The 22,545-nt window shown below is 41.3% G+C and overlaps 1 protein-coding gene across 16 annotated transcripts in view; it reads right to left on the bottom strand.

The window, feature by feature from the left end:
* Positions 1–22,545, bottom strand: part of ACBD5 (acyl-CoA binding domain containing 5) — a 61,000-nt gene that overhangs the window by 22,799 nt on the left and 15,656 nt on the right. For 7 of the 16 annotated variants that reach the window (XM_023194657.2, XM_023194659.3, XM_023194658.3 and 4 more), the window contains exons 5-11: positions 19,300–19,414; positions 15,744–15,878; positions 14,007–14,207; positions 11,285–11,391; positions 5,941–6,208; positions 3,389–3,588; positions 47–97 (exon numbers count right to left, since the gene is read on the bottom strand). In XM_023194657.2, the coding sequence (XP_023050425.1) occupies positions 47–97; positions 3,389–3,588; positions 5,941–6,208; positions 11,285–11,391; positions 14,007–14,207; positions 15,744–15,878; positions 19,300–19,414 (1,077 nt within the window). Of the gene's footprint in view, positions 1–46; positions 98–3,388; positions 3,589–5,940; positions 6,209–11,284; positions 11,392–14,006; positions 14,208–15,743; positions 15,879–19,168; positions 19,202–19,299; positions 19,415–22,545 lie in introns of all 16 variants that reach the window. The other 9 variants (XM_023194652.2, XM_023194654.3, XM_023194655.3 and 6 more) reach the window with 3 other exon arrangements.

Genomic DNA, 22,545 nt, shown 5'->3' with positions numbered 1-22,545 from the left:
AAACATATGAAACCCTGGCATTTAAATTTTTAAAAAACTGTCTTACCTGTGAGGTGGGCTGAGGAGTAGTCTGCAATGTTGATGTTGACGATTTTGCCTGTAAATGCAAGTGAAAGTGACTTAGCTTTGAAAAAATGAAAGACACAGTAATTTTTCTATTTCTCATCTTTTTTAAAAGGCAGAAATATTAAGGTTTTTTGGGGGGTTGCTTTTGTTTTCTTTATGTATAGAACAGTTGGAACATAGAAATATTAGTTTATTCAGTATTTTTCTGCTAACTATACTTAGATTATCCTGAAACTAATACTTACCAAAGGACAAGTTCCCTAAAACGGCGGCAAGCCAAACAATACTTTGATGCTTTATATTTTTAGCTCAAATTGCATAAAATTATCAAAATAAAACCTCAAATAAATCTAAACTCCTATGTTTACAGTCTTATTACATTACATACTTGACTTTTTTGAGACATGATCTTGGCTCACTGCAATCTCTGCCTCACAAGTAGCTGAGAGACATGCACCACCACACCCAGCTAATTTTTGTATTTTTAATAGTAGAGATGGGGTTTCACTATGTTGGCCAGGCTGGTCTCAAACTCCCGACCTCAGGTGATCCACCCACCTCAACCTCCTAAAGTGTTGGTATTACAGGCATAAGACACCATGCCTGGCCCAATTTATTTTTTCTATGAGTCATCCAAGTGAATTATTCAAATTTTAAGGGAAAAAAGTCCTTAAATCAAAATCTTTTCAACTTTATTTTATTATTATATTGTATTTTTGTAGAGATGAGGTCTTGTTCTGTTGCCCAGGCTGGTGAGATCATGGCTCACTGCAGCCTTGCATTCCTGGGTTCAAGCTATCATCCTGCCTCAGCTTTCTGAGTAGCTGGGCCGACCACCAAGCCTAGCTATTTTAATTTTATTTTTTTGGTAGACACAGGGTCTTGCCATGTTGCTCAGGCTGGTCTTGAACTCCTAGCCTCAAGTTATCCTCCTGCCTTGACCTCCCAAAGTGCTGAGATTACAAGTGTGAGCCATGGGCCTAGCCTAAAGTTTTCTATAACAGTGAAAAAGTAAATGTCTAAGAAAATACATCAAAAGAATGTTAGCAGAATTTCAATACCACTAAAGATATTGAATATATGTAAAATATTCTTTAAAAAGAAAAAAAAAAATAGAGCCTGCCAGGCTCAGTGGCTGACGTCTATAATCCCAAGCACTTTGGGAGGCCGAGGTGGGCTGATCACTTGAGCTCAGGAGTTTGAGACCAGCCTAGGCAACATGGCATAACTCTGTTTCTACAAAAATACAAAACTTAGCCAGACGTGGTGGTGCGCACCTATGGTTCCAGCTACTTGGGAAGCTGAGGTGGGAGGATGACTTGAGCCCAGGAGGTGGAGGTTACAGTGAGCCAAGTTCAGTGGCGTGATCTAGGCTCACTGTAACCTCTGCCAATGGGGTTCAGGTGATTCTCATGCCTCAGCCTCCTGAGTAGCTGGGATTACAGGGACGCACCACCACGCCCAGCTAATTTTTGTATTTTTAGTAGCGATGGGGTTTCACCATGCTGGCCAGGCTGGTCTCGAACTCCTGGCCTCAAGTGATCCACTCACCTCAGCCTCCCAAAGTGCTGAAATTACAGGTGTGAGTCACCACACCTGGTCATAAGGTACTACTTTAAACTCTTTTTCTTTATACACCTTCTTGAGGATCTGATGAAGACAACAAGTCCTCTCTTGTCAAAAATGCAAGATCAAAGACAAATGTGCATAGTATTTTAAGGCATTCATAGACTCCTGGAAGTCTAGGAATTTGCAGTCTGATTAATAATAATATGTAACTGACAGGCCGGGTGCAGTGGCTCATGCCTGTAATCCCAGCACTTTGGGAGGCTGAGGCAGGTGAATCATGAGGTCAAGAGATCGAGAGCACCCTGGCCAACATGGTGAAGACCTGTCTCTACTAAAAATACAAAAATTAGTCGGGCATGGTGGTGTGCGCCTGTAGTCCCAGCTACTCAGGAGGCTGAGGCAGAAGAATCGCTTGAACCCGGGAGGTGGAGGTTGCAGTGAGCCAACATCCTGCCACTGCACTCCAGTCTGGTGACAGAATGAGACTCCATCTCAAAAAAACCCCAAAATAATAATAATAATAATAATAATAATAATAATAATAACAACAACAAGTAACTGAGAATCCTGGAGATACATATAATTTAAAAAAACGTGATAGCTTGAGTCACTTACTGATTAGGTAAAGACAAAGATATTCATGGTGGTTGTTTAGGAAAGCCTGCGGTATCAGTTTCTTTACATAAGCCTACATTTAATGTGTTTATCTTGCAATGGAAGCACATCTTCTTTGATTAATCCTTACAAATACTTCTTAACATCTGTTACAGCGTGATGCTTCAATGTTGTGTAATGTTTGCAGCTAGGTCAGAGAGCCAACGCTAATTACTTCTCTATTCTTTCCAACAAATGTTACTCAAGAAAGGGCAGCTGAGTTCAGGGATTATCATAGGCCACAGTTGAAACTATAAATCAAGCTGTAGTGTCTCTTCCTATGAACCCTTTTCCCTTCATTTATTTACTTATTTATTTTTTTTTTTTTTTTTGAGACAGAGTCTCACTCTCTCACCCAGGCTGGAGTGCAGTGGCATAATCTCAGCTCACGCAACCTCTGCTTCCCAGGTTCACGGCACGCTCCTGCCTCAGCCTCCTAAGTACCTGGGATCACAGGCATTCAACACCATACCTGGCTAACTTTTGTATTTTTAGTAGAGACAGAATTTCACCATGTTGGCCAGTCTGGTCTCGAACTCCTGAACTCAGGTGATCCTCCCAAAGTGTTGGGATTACAAGCGTCAGCCACCATGCCCAGCCATTTTTCTATTATTTTAAGCAGTAATTAGTTTCTTGGTCAGCCTTCTCTTAAACAATATTTTCAAAAGTCAGTTCTTTCTATTTTCTTTTTTTTTTTTTCTGAGACGGAGTCTCGCTCTGTCGCCCAGGCTGGAGTGCAGTGGCCTGATCTCAGCTCACTGCAAGCTCCGCCTCCCGGGTTCGCGCCATTCTCCTGCCTCAGCCTCCCGAGTAGCTGGGACTACAGGCGCCTGCCACCTCGCCCGGCTAATTTTTTGTATTTTTAGTAGAGATGGGGTTTCACCGTTAGCCAGGATGGTCTCGATCTCCTGACCTCGTGATCCGCCCGCCTCGGCCTCCCAAAGTGCTGGGATTACAGGCTTGAGCCACCGCGCCCAGCCTTCTATTTTCTAAAAAGTCAGTAAAATACATTAATTTATGTAAATATGATCAACAGAGATTCCACATTGCTTTCCAGAATCAATAAGCAGAAGAAGGTATGACACATTTGGAAGTTTACCTGCAAAGCAGTCAGCATTTCCAGTTTCTGCAGTCTCTGAAGGACATTCTGCATGTCCTCCTGCAGTCTCATCAGCACGAGGGCGATCTGCTCATTGAGGCTGCCTCGGGACCCTCTGTCAGAGCCCCAGCGCTCCCCATCACCTCCACTTCCCACCTGCCGGCCCTTGGTTCCTTCGCTCAGGTGTTGCATCCTATGTCCTATTTTAAGAGGCAAAAATAAGCTTGTTTTAATTCTTACACAAGTAGAAACTATGTTTTATTCATTTTCCTGTTATTTCTTTTAGATCTAAATCTCCAAAGTGTGGCCGGGGGCAGTGGCTCACACCTGTAATCCCAGCACTTTGGGAGGCTGAGGCGGGTGGATCACCTGAGGTCAGGAGTTCAAGACCAGCCTGGCCAACATGGTGAAACCCTGTCTCTACCAAAGATATAAAAATTAGCCGGGTGTGGTGGCATGCGACTGTAATCCCGGCTACTTGGGAGGCTGAGGCAGGAGAATCATTCAAACCCTGGAGGCGGTGGTTGCAGTGAGCCGAGATCATGACACTACACTCCAGCCTAGGCGACAGAGCGATATTCCATCTCAAAAAAATAAAAAAATAAACTTCCAAAGTGGAGTAGAAGCAATCAGGAAGTACATAAAATAAACTGCTGAGATCAAAGGAATTGATTTGTAAACTTCTATTCATATTGATATATTCTAAAATTTTTTGCTAAGGTTCTATAATATACACAATATACTAATACATTATGCAAATAATTCAGAAATAATACACACATTTGGAGTGCATGCTCAAACATTCTTTATTAGTAAGGTAACCAGACTGAAAAAATTCAAAGACTTTTTTTTTTTAAATAGAGACGAGGTCTCCCCATGTTACCCAGATTGATCTCGAATGCTTGGGTTCAAGCAATCCACCTGCCCCGGCCTCCCAAACTGCTGGGATTACAGGCATGAGCCACCACTCCTGGCCCTGAAGACTACTTCTTTAGAGTATTAAAAGTTACAATAAAGAGCTACTTTTGCCTTTTTGGTCATTTTCTTTTTGTTTCATTACATCATAAATCTCCATAGGTATTTGTTTGTTTTTGAGACAGAGTCTCACCCTGTTGCCCAGGCTGGAGTGCAATGGCTCACTGCAACCTCCGCCTCCCAGGTTCAGCCAATTCTCCTGCCTCAGCCTCCCAAGCAACTGGAATTACAGGTGCATGCCACCTATGCCCGGTTAATTTTTGTATTTTTACTAGAGACGGAGTTTCACTTTGTTGGCCAGGCTGGTCTCGAACTCCTGACCTCAAGTGATCTGCCTGCCTCGGCCTCCCAAAGTGCTGGGATTACAGAAGTAAGCCACCATGCCCAGACATCCAAAGGATTTTAAATGTGTTCTTCTTATTCTAAATTGTGTGTTCCTTATAGAAATCTCACTACTATTAAGATTTTGTTATATAGCCATCCATTCTTTTCTCTGGGCATATATTTGCAAAATTGGCACTACCCCCTTATACATTGATTTTTATGTCCTAGTTTTAAAATCATATTATGAACACTTATCTGCATCATTAAATTTTATTCCAAAAACACTTAAATGGTTACATAAATTCCCTAGTTAGGTTATGAAATAATTCACTCAACCATTCTCCACTTTTGGATAGGTAGGATGAGTTCAAATTTTTTCTGTTACAAATAAAATTGCAATGAATGGTTTTGTATGTAAATCCTCGTCCAAATTTCCCCTGATCTCTTTAGGACAGATTCCAAAAAGAATCATTACTGGATTAAAGGATAACAACTGGGTCAAGGTTCCCAAGCTATTTTTCAGAAGGCTGAAACAGCGTTACATTGCAGACTATAAAAGGTACTACTGCGTTACCCTACCCTTGCAGGAATGGAATATTACAAAATTTTACATTTGCTAATATAATGGGCAAGTTTTGTTTTGAATAATAAACAGGAAATTGTCTAGCTCATTGCCCTTTAGCATCCTGGACCTCCACTGCAGCAGAATTCCCACAGCTGAACCTGCATCAAGCATTGTCGGGGATTAAAAGGGAAACTGAATTACAGCTATTTGCCAAGTTAAACCCCAAAATGGGCACTGAGGTGCCTGATGCTGTTTTCAAGACTTCTATCTTGAAAAATCTATCAAGGAGGTAAATTTTGAGATCAGTCTGGGCAACACAGTGAGATGCTCATCGCTACAAAAAAAACTTTTTCAATTAGTCAGGTGGCTGGGCACAGCTCACGCCAGTAATCCCAGCACTTTGGGAGGCCAAGGTAGATGGATCACCTGAGATCAGTTCGAGACCAGCCTGGCCAACATGGTGAAACCCCATCTCTACTAAAAATACAATTAGCCAGGCGTGGTGGTGGGTGCCTATAATCCCAGCTACTCGGGAGGCTGAGGCAGAAGAATCACTTGAACAGAGATTGCAGTGAGCCAAGATTGTGCCACTGCACTCCAGCCTTGGTGACAGAGCATGAGATTCCATCTCAAAAATAAATAAGAAAATCAGTAAATATAGTGAAGGAAGAAAGAAGGTAATCCACACCTCTTCCTCTTCTGACATTAGAGAATTCATCACTTTCTCCACCTCGCTTCTCCCGGTGTGGCACCCCGCTGTTATTCCTGCCATCTTCTCCTCCATGCTTGACTTCACCTTTTCCTTCCACTGCAACCACCTGCATATTCCCAATGTTACCATTTCCAGGAGGTACTTGAACATCTTCATGAAATCCAGAATTTTCCACAGGTTGACTGGAATGACCACCCAAGTAATACTGAAATGGTCCATTGTTGGACGTAAAGCTGTCTAAAGACTACAAATTTAAAATGACACTTAGTTAAAAGCTAGAAACATGAATTATACACCACAAAGTTTTTACAGCAATAGGAGAAATACTGTTTTCCTAAAATTTTCTTTCATGTCATTATTGGAAATATTCTTTAACTAAAAAATGTCTTTAATTCATATGTTGCTTCCTACCTGAAGGGAAGAAATGGGACAAGAATGATTTGTCCACGAACAGAGTCAAGAAGCCTGGGCAGTGAATTGTTTTTTTGTTGTTGTTTGTTTGTTTTTGAGACAGAGTCTCACTCTGTTACCAGGCCGGAGTTCAATGGCACGATCTCGGCTCACTGCAACCTCCACCTCCCGGGTTCAAGCGATTCTCCTGCCTCAGCCTCCCAAGTACTGGGATTACAGGCACGCACTGCCACGCCCGGTTAATTTTTGTATTTTTAGTAAAGATGGGGTTTCACCATGTTGGCCAGAATGGTCTCAATCTCCTGACCTCATGATCCATCCACCTTGGCCTCCCAAAGTGCTGGGATTACAGACGTAAGACACCACGCCTGGCCAGTGAATTGTTTTTGTGAGTCTGTTATTAAAGAAACATCTAAATTTCTATGCTTACCTTACGCTTAGAGATTACTGCCTAAAATTTTTTTTTTTTTGAGATTAAGTCTTGCACTGTCACCCAGGCTGGAGTGCAGGGGAGCAATCTCGGCTCACTGCAAGCCCCGCCTCCCGGGTTCACGCCAGTCTCCTGCCTCGGCCCCCCAAGTAGATGGGACTACAGGTGCCCGCCAACACGCCCAACTACTTTTTTTCATTTTTGTATTTTTAGTAGAGACGGGGTCTCACCGTGTTAAGCCAGGATGGTCTTGATCTCCTGACCTCGTGATCCGTCCGCCTCATCCTCCCAAAGTGCTGGGATTATAGGCGTGAGCCATCACACCTGGTCCTAAATATTTTTTTTTTTTTTTTTTTTTTTGAGACGGAGTCTCGCTCTGTCGCCCAGGCTGGAGTGCAGTGGCCGGATCTCAGCTCACTGCAAGCTCCGCCTCCCGGGTTTACGCCATTCTCCTGCCTCAGCCTCCCAAGTAGCTAGGACTACAGGCGCCCGCCACCTCGCCCGGCTAGTTTTTTGTATTTTTTTAGTAGAGACGGGGTTTCACCGTGTTAGCCAGGATGGTCTTGATCTCCTGACCTCGTGATCCGCCCGTCTCGGCCTCCCAAAGTGCTGGGATTACAGGCTTGAGCCACCGCGCCCGGCCTAAATATTTTTTTTTAAGTCAAAGCAAGTTTATTAAGAAAGTAAAGGAATAAAGAATGACTACTGCGTGGGCAGAGCCTAAATATGTTTTTAAAAGAACCCACCTAAGACTTTGGTGGATGACAACCTATCATTAACTGGACTTGGTGAAGGTGGTGAAGAGGTGGGTATCTTATCTAAGGTTTCCTTCAGAAAGGGACATCTGAGTTAGGATATAAAAGGTATATAAGAGTCCTCAGTGAAGAGGGAGGATGTACAAGTGGGGGGGGGGGTGGGAAGGGACTTGACACATTAGAGAAACAAAGAGATGGCCAGGGTGGGTGGTGAGCAATGACCAAATAGGAGAGTGGTGTTAACAGAGGCCAGCAAGGGGCCAGGCACAGTGGCTCACACCTGTAATCTCAGCACTTTGGGAGGCCAAGGTGGACAGATCACTTGAGGCCAGGAGTATAGGACCAGCCTGGCCAACATGGCGAGACCCTGTCTTTACTAAAAATACAAATATTAGCCAGGCAGGGTAGCACATGCCTATAGTCCCAGCTACTTGGAAGGCTAAGGCACAAGAATCACTTGAACCCAGGAGACAGAAGTGAGCCCAGATTGTGCCACTGCACTCCAGAAGCCAGGTCAGACAGCCCCTTGAGCTTTAGTCCATTAACTGATTGAGAGAGAAAACAGGAACAAACCTATAATTTAGCAGCCAGATATTTACTGAAATTAATATCTATCTGGTCCCTTTCATCAATCTTCCCCAAACATCTCTTTTTTAAAAAGAAAAAATAAAAGGGAATCTGGGTTTTTCATCATTTTCATTTTTTACTAATTTCACTCATTCTCAGTTTGGGTTCCTTATCATTATTCTTCCAATCTATGCTGCTTTTTTTTTTTTTTTTTTTTTTGGAGACAAGTTCTGGCTCTACAGCCCAGGCTGGAGTGCAGTGCCATCTTGGTTCACTGCATCCTCTGCCTCCCAGGCTCAAGCCACCCTCCCACCTCATCCTCCCCGAGTAGCTACCACGCCTGGCTAATTTTTTTATTTTTTGTAAAGACGGGGTTTTGCCATGTTCCCCAAGCGGCTCTGAAACTCATGAGCTCAAATGATCCACCTGCCTTGGCCTCCCACAGTGTTGGGATTATAGGTGTGAGCCACCATGACTGGCCTACGCTACTCATCTGTGTTTGACCTTAAGTAAAAGATAATTTCTTCATGTGTTTTTAAAATTTGAGAAAACTAAGAGGTAGATTTAATTGCATTATGAAATGAGAAAAGGAGAAAAACACAAAAAGTTAAAATCATTTCAGGGAGGCAAAAGATACATGATTTTGTATAAGACATACTGAAGTGTATTAGAACAGGGTAGGTAGGTAGGAGACAGAATGGGGAGAGGATATAAAAAGGCCAAACAGAAATATAGCTGTCAAAACCACCCTCATCAGATTAGCAACTAGAATACATAAGGAGCGTAAACAACTCAATAGGAAAAAAACTAATAACCTGATTAAAAATGGGCAAAAGATCGGAAAAGACATCTCTCAAAAGACAAGTGGCAAACAGGTATATGAAAAGGTGCTCAACATCACTGATCATCAGAGAAATACAAATCAAAACTACAATGAGATAGTATCTCACCCCAGTTAAAATGGCTTTTATCCCAAAGACAAGCAATAACAAATGCTGGCGAGGATGTGGAGAAAAGGAAGCCCTTGTACATTGTTGGTGAGAATGTAAAATTAGTACAGCCACTATGGGGAACAGTATGGAAGTTCCTCAAAAAACAAACAGGCCAGGTGTGGTGGCTCATACCTGTAATCCCAGCACTTTGAGAGGCCGAGGTGGGCAATCACCTGAGGTGATCACCTGAGGGAGTTTGAGATCAGCCTGGCCAACACGGAGAAACCCTGTCTCTACTAAAAATACAAAATTAGCCGGGCGTGGTGGCGCATGCCTGTAATCCCAGCTACTCGGGAGGCTGAGGCAGGAGAATCACTTGAACCTGGGAGGTGGAGGTTGCAGTGAGCCAAGATCGCCCCATTGCCCTCCAGCCTAGGCAACAACAGCGAAACTCCGTCTCAAAGGGGAAAAAAAAAACGAAACACTAAAAATAGAGTTACCACATGACCAGCAATTCCAATGCTGGCTGTATACCCAAAAGAAAGGAAATCAATATACTGAAGAGGTATCAGCACTCCCATGTTTACTGCAGCACTGTTCACAACAGCCAAGATTTGGAAGCAACCTAAGTGACCATCAACAGATGAATGAAGAAAACGTGGTACATATATACGATGGAGTACTATTCTACCATAAAAAAGAATGAGACCCTGTCATTTGCAATATGGATGGAATTGGAAGGTATTATGTTTAGTGAAATAAGCCAGGCACAGAAAGAAAAACTTCAGATGTCCTCACTTACTTGTGAGAGCTAAAAATTAAAACAATTAAACTCATGGAGATAGAGATACAATGAAGAAGATTTAGTACCTGATAGCACAGCAGAGTGCCTATAGTCGGCAATACTTTGTTGTACATTTTAGAATAACTGAGGGAGTACAATTGGAATGTTTGGAACACAAAGAAATGATGAATGCCTGAAATAATCGATACTCCATTTACCCTGATGTGATTATTACACATCATATGCCTGCACCAAAATATCTCATGTACCCCATAAATATATATTTATTTTATTTTTTATATTTTACAAAAATAAAGTGGAGATGGGGGTCTCACCATCTTGCCCAGGCTGGTCTCAAACTCCTGGCTTCAAGCAAAGTTCCTGCCTCAGCCTCCTGGGATTACAGGTGTGAGACCGTGCCCAGTCTAACCCATAAATATATACACCTACTTGTGCCCATTAAAATTAAAAATTTTAAAATTAAAATACCACTGTCATCATTATCAGAAAAAGTTGAGAAAAAGAATTCATGGATGTTTTATAATTTTTTTTTGAAGTTTTCTCTTCCAATACTGGATCTTAACTGAAACTTAAAAATTATTTCCACTAAAAATTTCAATCCAGTGAATTACAGTCAATGTGAAGAACAGACTTATTTGGCTGAACATTATTCAGGCCAGGCTCGGTGGCTCACACCTGTAATCCCAGCATTTTGGGAGGCCAAGGTGGGAGCACTGATTGAGGCCAAGAGTTTGAGACCAGCCTAGGCAACATATCAAGCACCTATTTTTAGGCTGGGTGCAGTGGCTCACACCCGTAATCCCAGCACTTTGAGAGACAGAGAAGGGCAGATCACTTGAGGCCAGGAGTTTGAGACCAACCTGGCCAACATGGTGAAACTCTGTCTCTAATAAAAATATAAAAATTAGCCAGGTGTGGTGGCACATGCCTGTAATCCCAGCTACTTAGGAGGCTGCGGCAGGAGAATTGCTTGAACCTAGGAGGTAGAGGTTGCAGTCACCCAAGATTGCGCCACTGTACTCCAGCCTGGGCGACAGATGGAGACCCCACCTCTAAAAAACAAAAACAACAACAAAGAAGATAATTCAATTTTCCTGAACATTAATACATGTTTCAAACATAGGGACTAGCATAAAAAGTGTTTCCTCTGCATCCCCATCCCATGTCTCCTGGAATATTTATAAATATATGTACATTAATAGTTATATTAGAATAGTTATTATTAATTTTTCTTTCTTTGACTTTTACAGAATTTTACATACTTTTCAATTCGGAAAAAAATAGTTTAAAATACAAATGTTTAAACATTTTAGGGGTATATTTTCAAAATGAAAAACAGTATGTATATTTGCTACTAATGGAAGTTTGAATTCTAATACACCACTTTGAAAATACACCAATCAGAAAATGTCATTTTTACCTCTTCTTGTCCAAATTGTTCCATAGAATCACAGTAAACTTCACTGTCTGAATCACTTGTCAAATGCTGAATTCCTGTAACATCTTCAACATGATCATCAATTATATCTAAATATGAACAAAAGTGCAGATAGGGTAATTATACTCTAATAGAAGAAAAACAAATTTATTCCTTTGTGTTTTTGAGATGGAGTCTTGCTCTGTCACCCAGGCTGGGGTGCAGTGGTGTGATCTTGGCTCACTGCAACTTCTACCTCTTGGGTTCAAGCGATTCTCTTGCCTCAGCCTCCCAAGTAGCTGGGATTACAGGTGCCCACCACCATGCCCAGCTAATTTTTGTTTTGTTTTTGAGACAGAGTTTTGCTCTTGTTGCCCAGGCTGGAATGCAATGGTGCGATCTTGGCTCACCGCAACCTCTGCCTCCCAGGTTCAAGTGATTCTCCCGCCTCAGCCTCCCAAGTAGCTGGGATTACAGGTATGGGCCACCACAGCTGGCTAATTTTGTATTTTTAGTAGAGACAGGGTTTCTCCATGTTGGTGAGACTGGTCTCAAACTGCTGAGCTCAGATGATCCACCCGCCTTGGCCTCCCAAAGTACTGTTTATTTTTGTTTTTGGAGACAGTCTCATTCTGTCGCCCAGACTGGAGTGCTGTGGCGTGATCTTGGCTCACTGCAACCTCTGCCTCCTGGGTTCAAGTGATTCTCATGCCTCATCCTCCAAGTAGCTAGGATTACAGGCGCATGCCACCATGCCCAGCTAATTTTTTGTGTTTTTACTTGAGATGGGGTTTCTCCATGTTAGCCAGGCTGGTCTTGAACTTCTGACCTCAGGTGATCCAGCTGCCTCAGCCTCCAAAAGTGCTGGGATTACAGGCATGAACCACCATACCCAGCCAACTTTTGTATTTTCAGTAGAGACGGAGTTTCACCATATTGGTCAGGCTGGTCTCGAACTCCTGACCTCAGGTGATCTGCCCACCTCGACCTCCCAAAGTGCTGGGATTACAGGCATGAGCCACCGTGCCTGACCTTTATTCCATTCTCAAAATTCATCAGCCTTATATTATTTTTATACTGAGAGACAAATTGATTTATCAAGCCACACTGTTTAAAATTTACCAAAACTTTAAATTTAGTTGATAATTTTTATTTGAAAAGATTACAAAATGTTTTTTCATTGAATTCCATAAACACAACCTAGATGAAATCTTATAAAACCTAATAACCCTATAAGAGAAAATTACCTACCAAACAGAATGCCTAAATGTAAGATCCAACCAGGCAAGTTTGGTTCTTATATTAAGAAATGATATTTGTCGGCCGGGTGTAGTGGCTCACGCCTGTAACCCCAGCACTTTGGGAGGCAGAAGAGGGCAGATTACGAGGTTAGGAGATTGAGACCATCCTGGCCAACAGGGTGAAACCCCATCTCTACTAAAAAATACAAAAAATTAGCTGGGCGTGGTGGCACGTGCCTGTAATCCCAGCTACTGGGGAAGCTGAGGCAGGAGAATTGTTTGAACCCAGGGGGCGGAGGTTGCAGAGATGGGGCCATTGTGCTCTAGCCTGGGCAAAGAAGCAAGACTGTCTCAAAAAAAAAAAAAAAAAGGGCCAGGCACGGTGCTCACGCCTGTAATCCCAGCACTTTGGGATGCCGAGGTAGGAGGATCACGAGGTCAGGAGATAGAGACCATCCTGGCTAAAACGGTGCAACCCTGTTTCTACTAAAAATACAAAAAATTAGGCTGGTGTGGTAGTGGGTGCCTGTAGTTCTAGCTACTCGGGAGGCTGAGGCAGGAGAATGGCGTGAACCCGGGAGGCAGAGCTTGCAGTGGGCCAAGATCGCGCCACTGCACTCCAGGCTGGGCAACAGAGCGAGACACCATCTCACACACACACACAAAAAAGAAATGATGTTTCTCGGCCAAGCGCATTGCCTCACATCTGTAATTCCAGCACTTTGGGAGGCCAAGGTGGGCGGATCACTTGAGGTCAGGAGTTTGAGACCACCCTGGCAACATGATGAAACCCCGTCTCTCCTAAAAACACAAAAAATTAGCCGGGCGTGGTGGCATGTGCCTGTAATCCCAGCTACTTGGGAGGCTGAGGCAGGAGAATCATTTGAACCCAGGAGGTGGAGGTTGCAGTGAGCCGAGATTGCGCCACTGCACTCCAGCCTGGGCAACAGAGCGAGACACCATCTCACACCAAAAAAAAAAAAAAAAAGAAATGTTTCTCACATGTACTATTATGTATCCCTAAAAATTAAAAAATAAGCCAGTGCGTGGCTCAAACCTATAATCCTAGCACTTTGGGAGGCCGAGGCGGGCAGATCACTTGAACTCAGGAGTTCCAGACCAGCCTGGGCAACCTGGCAAAACCCTGTCTCTACAAAAAATTTAAACATTAACTGGGCATGGTGGTACATGCCTGTAATCCCAGCTACTCAGGAGGCTGAGGCAGAATTGCCCAGGAGTTCAAGGCTGCAGTGCACCTTGACTATGCCACTGTACTCCAGCCTAGGCAACAGAAAGAGATACATATATAACCCTGGCCCTAATTAACACTCTTTCAAAACTATAAACCTTTATAACATTCATAAGCCCTAAGATATTACTAAACAAGAGATTTTTAAATTCAAAACTGATCCTAAAGATCCTGTAATTATTAAAAGACTATTCATAGAAAAGAGGCTGGACACAGAATTATTTGGGGACAATACCTTGGTGAATACAAACAGCAGATTTTCCAGTTTGCCCCAAGTTTTCGTCAACAGGCTTTACTTCTTCAGTGCTTCTGCCATTCAGGGAAGAACTGGCATGAATGTCATTCTGTATATCCTGAACAAAGCCATCTTTATCATAGCCATTAGTGACAATGACTTCCAAATTCTTATGGTCTGCTGACTTCATCATTTTCTTATCTTTTATGAGAAAATGGAGAGATTCATAAAAGTTCACAGTAGGTTACCTTCTGCATACCATGTTTTAACATCCAGCTGTCATTTCCCTAACCTCACAGTCCCTTTGAAGGGTTTCCTACTTGGATCAAAGAGAAGGCATGCTCCTTGAAATGGGGTTTACTATAGGCTGAGAGCTCACCCAAACTATGTTGGCTTCAAAATTGCTTCAGTTCCCTGTCAATCTTCTACAGTTTCTTTTAAAAAGTAATCTCTCAAAGTCTTTTTACTCCCTTAGGCATAAGCAAATTGCTCTATGAGACCTAGCAGTGCAAAGGGGTCCACGTAGCTGATAAAAAGGACCTTTAAAGAAGGCGCTCTTTGTCATACCTTACTGGAAAGGGAAGGCAAAACTAAGTTACGCAGTTTTTGGTTTTCTTTTTTTGAAACGGCGTCTCACTCTGTCACCCAGACTAGACTGCAATGGTATGATCTTGGCTCACTGCAACTTCCATCTCCTGGGTTCAAGTGATTCTCCTGCCTCAGCTTCCCAAGTACCTGGGATTACCGGCGCCTGCTACCATGCCTGGCTAATTTTTGTATTTTTAATAGAGATGGGGTTTCACCATGTTGGTCAGGCTAGTCTCAAACCCCCAAACTCAGGTGATCTGCCCGCCTCGGCCTCCCAAAGTGCTGGGATTACAGGCATGAGCCACCGTGCCTGGCCACAGTTTGTTGTAGTGTCTTTCTGCCTCCCCTTTTGAAAACAGTCTTCCCATGTGTCATTGGTATTCTAACAGAGCCCTCAATGCTCTAAGCCATAATTCCAATGTTCCTTCTTCATGAAAACTTATGCCTGTAGGCCGGGTGCGATGGCTCATGCCTATAGGCCCAGCACTTTGGGAGGCCGAGGCGGGCAGATCACTTGAGGTCAGGAGTTCGAGATGAACATGGTGAAATCCTGTCTCTACTAAAAATACAAAAATTAGTGGGGTATGGTGGTGCATGCCTACAATCCCAGCTAATTGGGAGGCTGAGGCAGGAAGACGGCTTGAGGTTGCAGAGGGCGGCAGAGGTTGCAGTGAGTCGAGATCATAATACTGCACTCCAGCCTGAGCGACAGAGCGAGACTCCATCTCAAAAAAAAAACAAAAAACAAAAAAAACCTTATGCCTGTATCCTATTCTCTGGATTCCATTCTATTTTTGGTAAGATATTGAGAGTCTAACTTGTCTCCTGTCCTTAGTAACTTATGCAGATTCATGGTGGAAACAACACCTTAAAATAGCACATGTCTAATGCAGCATTTCAGGCCATCCATTTGGAGGAGTGGCCTATTCTTGTCAACCTTCAGTTAACACCTATTCCATTTATGCATAAGGTTGGTTGTTCCTGTCTCTGTAGCAGAGCCTTTCAGTCCATAGCAAACCGGGTTATAAGGTCAACAGCTTACATCCCACCTCCTGCTCCAATCTTCTATAATACCAAATCAGCCCAAATGTCTTCATACCCACTTAGTTTATTTATTGTAAAATTACTAACTGATTATCCAAACATTACCATTATCACTTTGTTCTGCTCCTTTCACTTCTTCTTGGGCCTCTTCTTCCTCAGACTCAGCTCCACTGTCACTGCTTTCGGCTTTACCATTAACAGTTTTGGTGTTTGGAGTGGAAGTGAGAACATTACCAAGATCTAAAACATCAAATGACCACTTAGTCACAATGTAGTAATATACAATTATACCATAATTTCCAAGTAATACTAATACAATTTACAAATAACTAACAAAATAATTGTGAATTAAAATGTTAGTTATATATATATAATAGTATTATTTTCTTTGACCATAAACATACATATATTACATAGACAAATTCCTTCAATTATCACCTTATGATCAAGCTATCTTAAATCCTTTCTGAATCAGGCAGAAGGTAAATTATTTTTAAGTTAATATCAGTAAAAATAAAGTTAGAGATCAATGGATCTTCATACATGGCAAATGAAGAGATACTTCCTATATGCTAGCATGCTGAAAACTAAAGTACACTTTTGGTTCTACCAACAATCTCATTAATATTACAGTTGGAGTCCATTTTAAAAACTTTATTCCAGTATTACCTTTAGGGCTTCAGGTGCACAACTCAAATTATCATGTCTTTGTGATATTTAAGTTTTTTCTTAAAGTATCCACTGATGTGATCAATCACTTAGAAAAGCAAATTGTCCAAGTGGCCAAGGCTATATCCTGAGAGTAACATCAGAGCTTCTCAACTTTAATGTGCATACAAACCTCCTGAGAGCTATTTAAGATGCAGATTCTGAATTCGTAGGTCTAGGGTGATGTAAGATTCCGAATTTCTATAAGGATCACATTTGTTGCTAATGCTGTTGGTTACTGGACACTGTTTTGAGAACATGAATTGAAAGACAATATGTTTGAAGTGACAATACTCCCCAAAATGATCTGCAAATTCACTGCAATCTTTATCAAAATCCAAGCTGGCATTTTTGCAAAAATTGACATGCAGATTCTAAAATTCATATGAAAATGTGAAGGATCAAGATTAGCCAAAGCAATCTTGAAAAAGAACAAAATTGGAGGACTCATCATTCTAATTTCAAAACTTACTGTATATGTATATTCTGAAAATGGCCATGTAAAACTGATACATCTGTTCTATTGGACCTAAATGGCTACTTTTAAGAAAATGCTTTGTTTAGGAAAAAAAAAGGCAAGATTGCAAACTGTCTTGCAATTTGGTAATATCTTACAAAATTACAAACATCAAACATTTTTAATTCCATTTCTAATATTTCTTAAAGATATGCTTTCACATATATGAAATGACAGATGTACATGGTCATTCTCAGCAGTATTTTCTGAAGATCTGAAGGAATAAATAACCTAAATGTCCACCAGAATGGCTCAGGTTAAAAAAATTAGGGTGAGGGTCCGCAATCCCTTACTTGCAACCCTTGGATCCAGATATGTTTTGAAATCTCAAGTTTTCTAATTTTGCAAAGGTTATATGGTACATATGCCATTTGGTATATTATGTAACACATCCAATAGAATCTAAGGCAGCTCTCACTAAAAAGAGAAAATATGATTTTTGCAGCAAAACATATAAATAGTTACACTAAAGAGGACAAAGACTCAAAATACCCTCGTTTTACTTTAGGTCAGATTTTGCTCCCCAGATTTTTAGTTCATATCAGACAGGTTTTGCTGCCAAATGAGTTTACCAAAAAACTTCTGGTCTTCAAAGATTTTAAAAAGTTTAAGTTATAGCTAGGAAGCTGTGAGCCTGCACCTTTATTACTATTATTTACTCTTCTTCGTTTTATAATTAGCTGTTTAAATATCTGCCTCTGGCCAGTGGCTGGACACCACTGCAATTATTTCCCTCTGCATCCTAACATGCCTGACATACTGAAAACATTTAATTTTTTTTTCTGGCAGGGCACAGTGGCTCATGCCTTTAATTCCAGCGCTTTGGGAAACTGAGTTGGGAGGATTACCTGAGGTCAGGAGTTCGAGATCAGCCTGGCCAACATGGCAAAACCCCTGCTCTACTAAAAATACAAACATTAGCCAGGCATGGTGGTGCACACTTGCAATCCCAGCTACTTGGGAGGCTAAGTCAGGAGAATCGCTGGAACCCAAGAGGTAGAGGTTGCAGTGAGCGGAGATGGCACCACTGCACTCCAGTCAGTGTGACAGAGGAAGACTCCATCTCAAATAACATTTAGTTTTTTCTGAATTGAATAAGCATGCCTTGTAAGAAGGACTACTTGTTAATATTTGACTTCTGTAAGCAAATCAGATGTAGAATGATGTGACAGAGTTATGCACAGTAAGCAGTCAGTACTACTTGCACATAGTTTATTACCGTGACAGGTACAAGGACTGATTTCAGCACAGGAAGATTACTATTCTGAAATGCTGCCATTACTGTCAATTATTAAAAGATGTCTTATAAATAGGGATGACAAGGTAAAAAAGGGGATGCCAGGCAATTTTTATTTAAAGGGTATACAATTTTCTCGTAAATTGACTCTTGTGGTCTCATTTCACCCTGCTTTCTAAAAAAATTTCAAGATCAAAAGTTTAGTTAATACACAAATCTTGCATTTTATTCAACTCCTACAAATATGCAAAACATAATCCTTTCAATCCTTTGTGTACATGAAGACAAAATTCTACAAGAAAAAAAAAAAAAAGAAACCTGCAATCCATGCAGAGATGCTTGAACTGAAAGAAGAAGAAGAAGAAGAAGAAGAAAAAGCTAAATGAATTAACTGTCTTGCATTAGCTTACTATACTACAGTTAAACCATACTCTAAATACATCCATTTTTAGAGACAGCATCTCACTCCGTTGCTCAGGCCGGAGTACAGCAGAGTGATCTGGGCTCACTGCAACCTCCACCTCCTGGGTTCAAGTGACTCTTGTGCCTCAGCCTGCCAAGTAGCTGGGATCACAGGTGTGTGCCACCATGCCTGGCTAATTTTTGTGTTTTTTGTAGAGACGGGGTTTCACCATGTTGGCAAGTCTGGTCTTAAACTCCTGACCTCAGGTGATCTGCCCGCTTTGGCCTCCCAAAGTGCTAGGATTACAGACATGAGCCACCACACCTGGCCAACATATCCATTTTAAAATTAGCTAGTAAATCATTGAATTCAATGTACTATTAATTTAATTCTCAAAGCAAAATAGAAAACATGATCTATCAAAAGAAAACCAAGAATTCTGCTATAATTTTGAACATACTAAGTAAATTACCTGGTGTATTTTAATAGCTTACAACTTTAGGGTTAAAATTTTAAGGGTTTATAATGTTTTGGAACTTCATACAATGTGTTTGCTTGGAATGAAAACTCCTGGGTGACAAGACTGTAAGTTCTATAAGTTTGTGCAGAATTCTTTTGACATGCAAATTTTAAACAAAACTTTTACATGATTTCATGATTCCTACCTTCTAAACATTTAGAGATTTTCTCCAGTCGGACTGGCGTGTGAAAGTAAGAAAAAAAATCAGACATACAAATATTAGTATGTGCATAATGTATCAGTTGATGAATTTAAAAATAGGTAAAATAGTCCAACCTGAGGTTACATCAGAACTCTTGCCACTCTTTTTGTCCTCGACAATTTCATAAAATGGACCTATGACACGCAGCAATTCTTCAACTTTCTCAGTCATTGGCATAGTTTCAATAATCTGTAATCAAAAGAAACAAATATTGTGAAATCACAAACTCTTAATTTGATCTCCACTAGTATCAGATAATATCCTATTTCCAATTTGTCAATAATTTTAAGATTTGACGTTCATAATACACTCTCTGAAGGATCTACATTAATTACATACTTAATGTATACACACTGTGGCCAGGTGAGGTGGTGGCTTATGCCTGTAATCCCAGCACTTCGGGAGGCCAAGGTAGGAGGATGGCTTGAGCCCAGGAGTTTGAGACCAGCCTTGGCAACATAGTGAGACCCTGTCTCTACAAAAAAAAAATTTTTTTTAATTAACCAGGCATGGTGGTGTGTGCCTGTGGTCCCAGCTACTCCAGAGGCTGAGATGGGAGGATTACATGAGCCTGCGAGATCGAGGCTACAGTGAGCCGTTATGGCACCACTGCACTCCAGAGTGAAATACCATCTTCAAAAATTAAAAAATAAAATAAAAGGAATCCTTTTAAAAAATGTATATACACTCCTAGAAAAGCTTCAAGTATATTAAAGCTCTAAAAGCGTTCTCTCATTTTGAAGACTATTTTACATGAGCTTCATGTAAAATTTCATACAATTACCTATAAATTGTGTATTAAAAACTAGGGGTCAGGGTACAATGGCTCACACCTATAATCCTAGCACTTTGGGAGGCCAAAGCAGGAGGAGGATGGCTTGAGCCCAGGAGTTCGAGACTTGCCTGGGCAACATAGTAAGAGCTCATCTCTACAAAAAAAAAATTTGTTTAATTATCCAGACATGATGGTGCACGCCTGTAGTCCCAGCTACTCAGCAGGCTGAGATGGAAGGATCTCTTGAGCCCAGGAAATTGAGGCTGCAGTGAGCCATGATCACACCACACTGCACTCCAGCCTAGGCAACAGAGCGAGATCTTGTCTCCAAAAAAATAAAGGAAACAAACAAACAAACAAACTAGGGGCTTTCATTAAATGAAATAGAAAACTCAAGTTAGAATAAAATTATGATGCCTGTTCTTTAACAATAAGGTAGCGTAGTATTTCTAACAGGGCACAAAAGTAAAGTAGGAAATGGCAATCACTTTCAGACACCTTCATAAATATGGGCCAATTTAGAATCATCAAATTTAAAGAGCAAGGTAAATTAACTGAAAAGGTATTTAAACAGCCATCAATTGGTGACTGATCATATAAATTAAAGTACTTCTAGATTTGAAATATTTTGCAGATATTAAAAAGAATAAAGTCAGCTCTGTGTGTGCTAATCACAGTATGTTTAATATGATACCACGGGCCGGGCTCATGCCAGTAATCTCAGCACTTTGGGAGGCCGAGGCGGGAGGATCACCTGAGGTCAGGAGTTCGAGACCAGCCTGGCCAACATGGTGAAGCTCCATCTCTACTAAAAATACAAATATTAGCCACGTTTGGTGGCATGCACCTGTGATCCCAGCTACTTGGGAGGATGAGGCAGGAGAATTGCTTGAACCCAGGAGGTGGAGGTTGCAGTGAGCCAAGATCGCACCACTGCATTCCAGCCTAGGCAACAGAGTGAGACTCTGTCTCCCCAGAATAAAAAAAAAAAAGATACCAGAACGGGCTCTTTCGCTCCCCCCCTCCCTTTCTTTCTTTCTTTCCTTTTTTTTTTTGGAGACAGAATCTCACTCCATCATCACCCAGGCTGTAGTGCAGCAGTATGATCTCAGCTCTCTGCAACTTCCACCTTCCGGGTTCAAGCAATTCTCACCTTCAAGCAATTTCAGACACCTTCATAAGTGATTCACCTACCTCAGCCTCCCAAAGTGCTAGGGTTATAGGTGTTAGCCACTGTGCCTGGCCAAAACCCTAAAATTATTGTTCAAACGACATGCTTTTATTTCTAAACCAGATATAAGATGGATCATCAGTGGTCTACGGTAGTCAGCAACTCTCATAGGATTTTGATCTGAGACATGCTCATCAACACCATTCCCCACTGTGCTGTACGTGCAGGAGGAGGTTGTTGAGAGAGATTACACAGAATGAACTGTGTTAACAATAACTGGTTCTAGTGATTATAATTTAATTTTACAGCTTGGAGTAAATTATCTGATTGTTGCTCCTCTGAATGTACTGTGAAAGGAATGCTTTAATCACAAAATTTCTTTTTGCTAAAGGAAACATTTGTTATGAGGCTAGGGCCATGTGGAGGAATGTTTTATTGTTTATTATAAATATCTGTTGTAACATATTTGAATTATAATAATAATTCTGAGAATCAGATTCGAACCAGGAGAAATGTTTACTTTAATGTGACCAAGTCACAACTAACAAATGGCAGAGAAATAATTCAAACATAAATCAGCACCCTTTACACCATCCCACACTGCTGTAATATCAAGACTTCAGTTAGCAGAATCTAGTAAGCCAATCACATACCACATCCTGACAAGCAAGCAACATCTCTATTTCTCAAGGCTTATTAAAAGATCTCTTTCTTAACTTCATCCTTATTTTTAAGGCTACTAAATTCAGCATCTGGGTTTCTCACGCCCCATAGGGTAAAAGAGTAAACTGTGGACTTGAAATGTCAGCACGAAATAAAAGGAGTATCCGTTGGCACTAAGCAAGTATCAACCGAGTAATTATTCTGTCAACAAACCAGAATGTCAGTAGTTAATATAGTGAAGACACAGTAGCCAAAGCAAGACACATCCAAAATTGATGAGGTTACTCTCTTTGGTTTTTCTTTTTCTTTTAGATTCAGAGGGTATATGTGCAGGTTTGTTATAAGGGTATACTGTGTGATGCTGAAGTTTGGGCTTCTATTGATCCAGTCACCCAGTACCCAATAGGAAGTTTCTCAGCCCTTGCCTCCACCCTTTTGAAGAGGTTATTCTCTGAGGAAGAAACTTTAAACATACACAAACCAAGAATGATCTCAGCCATTTGCAAAATTATCTCCCTTACACCAATGTTGAAATACAAGAAATGGTGCACGTGTACCTACATGAGATACAGACCACACACACACACACATAAGCAGACACAGACAAATCTCAGTCTAGGTAACTACTACCTACCCTCAGAGAAGATGTTATCTAAACCAACCTTGTCCAATCTGCAGTCCTCAGGCCACACGTGGCCCAAGATGGCTTTA

The sequence above is a fragment of the Piliocolobus tephrosceles genome, chromosome 9, assembly GCF_002776525.5.
Source record: "Piliocolobus tephrosceles isolate RC106 chromosome 9, ASM277652v3, whole genome shotgun sequence".
Classification (NCBI taxonomy): domain Eukaryota; kingdom Metazoa; phylum Chordata; class Mammalia; order Primates; family Cercopithecidae; genus Piliocolobus; species Piliocolobus tephrosceles.
The sequence above is the reverse complement of the archived record's forward strand: the minus strand, read 5'-3'. Positions and strand labels throughout refer to the sequence as shown.